At 38.6% G+C, this 8,486-nt stretch overlaps 1 protein-coding gene across 1 annotated transcript in view; it reads left to right on the top strand.

Moving 5' to 3' along the window:
- The window catches only part of CUL5 (cullin 5), a 23,558-nt gene extending 16,742 nt beyond the window's left edge, over window positions 1–6,816 (top strand). The window contains exons 11-18 of the mRNA XM_010011598.1: window positions 92–224; window positions 754–885; window positions 1,565–1,688; window positions 2,451–2,626; window positions 2,745–2,906; window positions 3,615–3,733; window positions 4,961–5,084; window positions 6,116–6,816. Coding sequence (XP_010009900.1) covers window positions 92–224; window positions 754–885; window positions 1,565–1,688; window positions 2,451–2,626; window positions 2,745–2,906; window positions 3,615–3,733; window positions 4,961–5,084; window positions 6,116–6,310 — 1,165 coding nt within the window. The 3' untranslated portion in view covers window positions 6,311–6,816. The remainder of the gene's footprint in view (window positions 1–91; window positions 225–753; window positions 886–1,564; window positions 1,689–2,450; window positions 2,627–2,744; window positions 2,907–3,614; window positions 3,734–4,960; window positions 5,085–6,115) is intronic.
- Window positions 6,817–8,486: the final 1,670 nt, after the last annotated feature.

The following is an 8,486-nucleotide window of genomic DNA, read 5'->3' as shown; positions in this document are numbered from 1 at the left end:
GAAAGAGTGGTCTGTCTTGTTAGCAGTGTGACAACTCTGGAATAGCAGGATTCTGTACGTTTTGAAGATATGTTGTTCTTTTTTTATTTAGTGTTGGATTGAAAACACAGCCTGAATCCAAATGCCCTGAGCTTCTTGCTAATTACTGTGACATGTTGCTAAGAAAAACACCACTAAGCAAAAAACTGACCTCTGAAGAAATTGAAGCAAAGCTTAAAGAAGTGGTATGTTTTTGCTTTCTACTTCTTGATTATTCCAGAGAATGGATTTGGTTTATTTCATTGTGTGGTGGGTGGAGGCCTTGATCTTCAAAAACAGTAATGCAAGGTGTAATAACAGGGGAAAGAGATTATTATGTCATCCAGCGTATGCATTTAAATCCTGTAACTTGGGCAGTGTTTCATGTCTCTGTCAGTTCACAAACTGAATATGCTAAATTAATGCCTATATCAGACTGTCATGTATTACATTAACTAGTGTTAGTCTAGAAAATAGTAAGAGGAGGCTTTTACATACCAGTGTCAATGTCTTTTCTGATTTAAGAGAAGGTTCTTGATGGTTGGCAAATGAAGAAATCAGAGGTGTGGCAAGAGATTCATAACCAGTGTCTCTGAACAGTATTAACACAGTTGATCTTAAGGCAATGCCAAGTAGCCTTTTTCTACTTCACAGTCTACAGTGGCATTAGATCAGCATGCAAAGATTTGTCTGATTAACACAAATGTATTAAAATCTACTTTTTTTTTTTTACAGCTTTTGGTCCTTAAATATGTACAGAATAAAGATGTTTTCATGCGATATCACAAAGCTCACTTAACAAGACGCCTGATACTAGATATATCAGCTGATAGTGAAATTGAGGAGAATATGGTGGAATGGCTCAGAGTAAGTAGCCTGACATCTTTCTTTGGTTCTGCCTCTTGTTGTGGTACTAATTCGCACTCTCGAACTCTACATATCCCTCTTGCTTAGGTGAGTTCTATCTTACATTGCAAGCCGCTCAGGACTTCTTGTATTTCTGTTCCATTGCAGTACTTTCTGAAAGTAAAAGTTCAGCTCTTTTCTAAAAGAAATGTTAATCCTAATAGTGGTAGTGATAGATTTTAAAATATTTCACATCTGATTATGTGAAGGCTTCATGTATTCCATATGCAAATGAGCAAAATGCAGTGTACTTGTTGTTTAGGTATGTAAATAATTGGAGATGTGTTCTAATTGTGAAATTGAATGTAAATCAGAATATGATTTGCATGCCTTATGACTCCTTCAAATCTCATAATTCCTTGATTCCTTAATGCATGCAGATGTTTTTCAGCACTTGGATTTCTTTGAAAGAATCATCGTATGCTGTTAAGGGGTAACTACCTGTTAAGGGGTAGCTACCCTTAACATGATCCGTGGAAAAAAAAAACCAACCTTTATAATGCATTGCATTTATATTTTTATTGTTGATATCTGTATACTTTCATGCTCTTTTTTCTTTTTTGAGTTGATTATTTTTCAAGTAAAGCTTTTTGTTCATAGTTGTCTGTGTCATAGTTTAGTGTTCTGTTTGTTTATGCAGGAAGTAGGAATGCCAGCAGACTATGTAAACAAGCTGGCCAGAATGTTCCAGGATATCAAAGTGTCTGAAGACTTGAACCAGGCCTTCAAAGAAATGCACAAAAATAATAAACTTGCTTTACCAGGTATGGTTTTCACATGATTTGCTACTTTTTGTTTGTCTTAGTGAAAAATAATTCTGTTGAATCTTGAGTTAAAAATAGTATCAACTGCAGGTTGGCCATACTTAGGGCATTGTTGCCCCTAGATTGGAAGTGTCTGTAGACTCTCTCTTATAGTTGACACTGGAGCTATATCATCATTCATCAGTAAGTTACTGTGGGTTTTCATTATGAGCAATCTTGTAGATAACAGTCTCCCTACTCCTGTAAGTAAATTCCAAGCAGGGGCTTGAATCTGTATCAAGCAGGTGAATGCCTGAACTACCCCCTTCTTTTATGCCCTTATCATTCTTCATGAGTGCTTCATGCTGTGCTCCTCCTTTATCTGCCAGCAGGAGAGCTGGATGCATGCTATGAAGAGCTTAAATCACATTTCTGAGATTAAATTTCACTGATGAGAGAGGCTGAGGAACATCCAGGTTTGGACCTGCTACTGCTGAAAACCCTTGAGTAGTGCTTACAGGCATCAGCTATAAAGCTGCTTCAGGGCTTAAGGAGCTCTGCAGAGGCAAACTAAAACAACAGAGATTTCAATCAGTGTTGCTGGCAGAAAGCCAGTGGTGATGGATGGAGTACCCTCGTGTTTAAGTAGGTAGACACCCTGCAACTTTCTGAAAACTCAGTTCTCCATAATTGTATTTAGAGTAGGAAAAAAATGCATTTAGTTACTTTGTTTTGTCTGTCTGTTACACCTGGAGATTCACATCATCCAGTATTGTCTTACAGCTGACTCTGTGAATATTAAAATCTTAAATGCTGGCGCCTGGTCCCGAAGTTCTGAAAAAGTGTTTGTCTCATTGCCCACGGAGCTGGAGGATCTCATCCCAGAAGTTGAAGAGTTCTATAAAAAGAATCACAGTGGTAGAAAACTGCACTGGCACCACCTCATGTCTAATGGAATTGTAAGTGTGTAGGTTTTGGTGTATCAGTCTCAATGACTGTATTTTCTGTGTATTTATAGTAGTAAGAAAGCTTGTGATCCAGAAAGGCTTGTATGTAAAACTGTCTTTCTATTCACAGATAACATTTAAGAACGAGGTTGGCCAGTATGACTTGGAGGTAACAACATTTCAGCTAGCTGTGCTGTTTGCATGGAACCAAAGACCTAGAGAGAAGATCAGCTTTGAAAATCTCAAACTGGCAACTGAACTCCCTGATGCAGAACTTAGGAGGACTTTATGGGTATTTCCCTTTCTCTTCAAACAGATTGCTGCTTGGTTTTGGGGTTTTTTCCTGTACTCTGAAATACTGGAATAGTATTTTTAAAGCACTGTCGGATAACACTTTGAAACTGAAATGTGAATGCCTTTCATGCTAATCAGTCAGTTGTGACAATGGTTCCTCACACTGCTGCTGACCACACACAGCCTTTCTACTAACACTTTCTCTTTACCAAATATTATCTAACTTAAGTTTTTGGAAACAAAAGATCCTTTTGATCATATGCTGACTAAAGCACACAGTTATGATTGTGCTTCGTGGAGTGGGACTGGTTTAGTTCTGGGAAATCAGTGGCACCTCATAAATGTATGTTGCTTAAAAATAACTTCAGTGTTTGTTCTATCAGCCTTTTAATTATTTAGCTCAAGAATAAAGAGAGAAATCACATAAGTCAGGCTTAACACTACTTTTGTAGGTGTGAGTTCCTGCATTTTGCTGCTTTCTATGATTGTACTTACACTAACCCATTTCAGAAGGAGATTGGGTAAACTGTGTCTGTTCTCTGGTTTTATTTTCGTGTTGCCCTCTATCAGCTGCAAACAAAGCAAGCTATGTGGTTTCCTCACTACAGTCTGCACAGCAGTGATCTATGTTCTTAAAAAGTGATTGTTTCCATTTAGAAAGTCTGGTGTTTTATTTTCATTCTTCCCCCTTCCCTTTTCTCTGTAGTCTCTTGTAGCATTTCCAAAGCTGAAACGTCAGGTTTTATTGTATGAACCTCAAGTCAATTCACCCAAAGACTTTACAGAAGGAACCCTCTTCTCGGTGAACCAGGAGTTCAGTTTAATGTAAGATGATGTTTGAAACGTAATGTACTATTTTATAACTAAAGGAATTCACTTTAAGTTAACCTTCGCCCTTGACAGTTTCCAAGATTCAGAAAGACACATGCCTTGCTGCCCTGTCCTCACTTAGTTTTGGCAGTAGTCATGCTTCAAATAAGTGGCTGGACTAGCTGGCCTGCAGCAGCCCCTTCAGACACGTGTTTCTATGGTTCTGATCTCTGTGAAGTAAAATGTCTTAAACATCCAGGGATCAGGTGCAAAGTTGGAGGCTTTGCTACCTTCCTGTTCTAATGAGTTTCCAAAGAAAGTGGTATGTTAAAAAAGGAGTGAAACTACATAATAATATTTTATGTTGTCAAAAGCTGGGACTTTTGGTGTAGCTTTCACCAGAGAAGGGTGTCTTTATTTCGGTGAGAACTGCAGTGCTTTTACTGGTGCTGTGAAATCCCTCAGAGCTGAAGATAGTATAAAGAGCGAACATCTGAATGGTAGATACTACATTCAGCATGGTTTACTTTGGTTTTTGCCTCTCTTTACTATCATTGACTATGACTAGAACTGGCTCCTTGCTAGTAATCTTAAATTCTGGGTCTCATTCTCAGTAGCAGCTGGACCTCTGGATCTGTGGGGAGAGAAAAGGGTAACAAATCTGCTTTCCTGGGATTCAGTTTCTTGCCCAGATCCATGATGTTTGTTCCTGTCATCAGGATCGTGAGCTTTGGGAAATGATGAGAGGAAATGACAGAAGAGACAGGCTGTACAGAAAGCTTGTGGGTGACCCCACAAGAAATGCTACCAACTTTCTTTGTTACAAGAGCTGGGTTTTGTCCCTTTTTCTGCTAGACAGACACTTCTTTTGATGGACTGTTAATCAGTCCAATTTCCTAAACTTTGTTTTAAAAACTTCCTCCAAAGAACCCTAATTTTCTATAATTAAATCTAATTCTCTGAAATGTTACCCTTTAACACAGTCCTGGTAACTTTTTCCACTTTGGACACTGTCAGTTTCAGCTGATGGATTTTTTGACACTGGTATATTCATGTTTTGTCATCGGAAACACTGGCATTGAGCTGTGATTTGTCAGCCAGCCATCTCACTGCTGCAATGCCAATAGCCTGTAAATATCCGATATGTGATGGTACTCCTTGCTGCTGTCATTTCGGTTTAACAGGAATTCCTTCATTGAAAATGTATTTTTTGCTTATTTTCATACAATACAACTCTTTCAGAAAAAACGCTAAAGTTCAGAAAAGGGGCAAGATAAACTTGATTGGTCGATTGCAACTTACTACAGAGAGAATGCGGGAAGAGGAGAATGAAGGAATAGTCCAGCTAAGAATATTACGAACACAGGCAAGTAAACTGCCAGAGGAATATAAAATTACTCTGTTTCTTTTGTTCTGTTATCGTTCCTGCATGCTGTCTGTGTTTGGATGTTGATGTATGGAACGAATGCTTTTGAATCCCATTGGAACTTACCTTTGCCATTTGGCTTAGGTCCTTTGTGAATACCAGATCTTTTACCTGTGTGTTTGTGCACTTGTAGTTATCAGCCTTCTGTTCTGATGTGCGAGGGCATTGTTTTTAAAAAGGACAAAGCAGATTCAAAGCAAACAGTAAAGCTGTGTGTGTGGTAGTGGGTGACTTGAGCCACCATCAGGAACAAACAGTACTGCTGGTCCTGAGATCTCTGATTTGCATTGTGTGAAGAGAGTAGAGTCATCTCAGGGATTGGATCATGCTTTATAGTAGCAGTATGAGGTTTTGAGAGGCCCTCTCTTTAGAGGGTGGGTTTAGACATACAGACGTAGAGACTGCAGCTTCCTGCTCTGTGGTTGGTTGTCCTTCAGTCAGGTCTTTTGGGCTGACAGTTCTAAAAAAAATGTGATTTTTTTTTCAGGCATCAGAGATTATTACCTACACTGGAGTCTCAGAAATCCCATTTTACCTTCAAATGCAAGTTTGTTCTGTCAGTCAGATTAGATTCCAGGCCATGCATAGTGTGGATTGTACCACCTGACTCAACATCTTGGCCATACTTGCTAGAAATGGTGACTTCTGCTCAGAGAGTGAGTTAACATTAGGGTTTAGTGAGTAATTCACACTCTAAGTATAAGATTTAACTGCAGATTTGTCCGCGCTTTTCTTTTATCTCTTGCATCTTGCCAGTGTTTGTTTCTTTTTCTTTACCAACTTCTTTGTGAAAGCAGTTCAGTATCTACTTAGGCTAAGAAAGGCAGCATATGTCTGATTTTTAAGCAAAAAATACAGATTTCCTTGCTGCCTTGCCTTACCAGGAGCTCCCTATTAATGCTGTGGTCACTTTGTCACTTCTCCCAGGCATTTAAAAAGCATTACTCATTTTTCCTCTTGTCCCCCCCCAGGAGGCTATCATCCAAATAATGAAAATGCGGAAGAAAATTACTAATGCCCAGCTTCAGACTGAACTGGTAGAAATATTGAAAAACATGTTCTTGCCACAGAAGAAAATGATAAAAGAGCAAATTGAGTGGCTTATAGAGCACAAATATATCAGAAGAGATGAGTCGGATATCAACACCTTCATATATATGGCATAATTGGAGGACTCTGCAGGATGCTGAGAACACAGGCGGAAGGGTGCTTGGATAGACAGCTGCACCAGCTGTGCTGCAGAAGGACTTGTTTTGACTTTCGTTACGTATTAAAATCCCTGCCTTACCTTACAGAGGACTATATTTTGCCAATCTCATTCAGCTAGCATGATGGCATTCCCTTCATGTTGCACACTTTTAACAGCATGCTGTTTTGTGGGAAACTTGCATTCATGAAGAGCCCATTGTGAACTTTTTAAAGTAGGTTTGATTTACACCCACGAGGAAGAATACAGGTTTGGGTTTTTAGATGACCAGTACTTGCACAAGGAAAAAATATTCAAATATTCATGCACTGAGGAACTGCTATTAGTTTTGTTTTGGGTTTGGTTTTTTTGGGGGGGTTGGGTTTTGTTTTTTGTTTTGTTTTTTTTTTTAATGCAGTTAGGACTAGAAGTAGCACTTTCACTTTTGTGTTTTGGATCAACAGAGTAATGTACCGTCTACCTTTGATCCTTTTTATGTAATGACATTTGAGAGACACAAACACATGCATCACAACTGATATGTATTTGTTACAGTTAAAACCTGTTGGCTAGAGCAGTGCTTCAATCTAGTAACTGGATTTTAATAATTGACACAAGTGACATAAAGGTAATTCCAAGTCATGGGTGATATTTTTCCTTAAGCAAGAGATCATTGGTTTTAAATTGTTTGCTGTAAACACATGGATATACGCTATTTGTTACCTTATTTGGACAGATGATTTGCTACAATCCTTTTTGGGAAGGTAAAGCTTTTTCTCTTCGCTCTAAAAGCAGTTTTCATGGGTGGGCCTGTTATACCGAACAGAAATATTAAGTGTATTTCCTTGTACATTTAATATTTGTATTCCAGATATTTAAGTATGACTACATATACCTGAATGCATTAAAGAATAATTGATGCACAACTCCCCAAGAAAGAAGGTAACACTTGAAGATCCCTGGACTAATTCCTCATTGGTAACTTTATATATACATGCAAGGTTAATGCTGTTGGACTGGTTTCTTGCTTGGAAGTCAACATCTTTATATGAAAAACAAACTCTCTGCTTTTTATTTTTGAAGCTGGCAGAGTAGAAAATACAGTTATAATGGAAATGGTAAAAAACTAAGGAAAAATACCTTGTTTAGTGTATGCAGAGAGAGTGCCAAATACACGTCAGGAATTTCAGCTTTTTAATGTTACCTCTTCTATTTTCAATCATCTGAAGTAGTCGTTTGGCACTGCCTTGTCTCTCTGCTCCTCTGAAATGCCCCAGCATGTACTGGACTGATAACACGAGTCACTGGAGCAGGGTGCCTGTCTTGGGACAAAAGGTAAGTTGCGCTCTACTCAGTTCTGTATGAATATTCTTCTATAAAACACAAGTGTGCAAAATGTTTTTTAATTAACCAGTTCAAGTACAATATCTAAAGGTCTCATCTTCTTTGATGGAAAGGGGGGAAAGGATACAGTTAACTTTAATCAAAAAGGAAAACCTTCCAGTCGGTAAGAGGAGGAGTTTTGCTTTCACGTGGTTGCATTAAAGTGTACAGTAAGAGTGGTTGAAAAGCAGACTCCACAGGGGTGACTGCACCCTTAAATAGGCTGCACGCTCTACTAGTAATGTAAATGCTAGTGTGACTGCCTGAGAACAGTGTGTACTTGGACATCTATTTGAGTAGGAAGGGTTTGGTAGTGCAGGTTTGAGAGAATGAGAGATGGAGAGAAACTGAGACCTGGCCAATTCCCGTTGATTGAAATCCCACAGCTTATGTTACGTGCTTTTATGGATGCTCAAAAGTAGATGCTGTTTAAAAATACTGCATCTTTTCATGTTGGCCCTGTGGTGTTGCAGTTCAGAATCAAAAGCAAGCGCTGCTCTGTGTAGTTAACTAATAAAAACTATTTGAACGTTAGGAAGCTCTAATAAAAGACCCTTCTGCAAGACTTTCAGTCATTGTAACTTAGGAGTAATAAATGCTTACTTGGGATTACTGGAGGAAGACAGGACAGTCTGAGCACACTCTTTTCAATGTAAAAATTCCAGCCGTTAACCAGAGAACAAGAGGTGTGAAATTGTCATGCAGAAAGAGCTGAAAAGGGGATGATGCCAATTTTGAAGCCATTGATTTAGATTTGGGAGATGCTTAAGAGA

This window comes from Nestor notabilis, unplaced genomic scaffold (assembly GCF_000696875.1).
Source record: "Nestor notabilis isolate BGI_N333 unplaced genomic scaffold, ASM69687v1 scaffold10823, whole genome shotgun sequence".
NCBI lineage: Eukaryota > Metazoa > Chordata > Aves > Psittaciformes > Psittacidae > Nestor > Nestor notabilis.
This window is presented reverse-complemented; position numbering and strand designations above follow the sequence as displayed.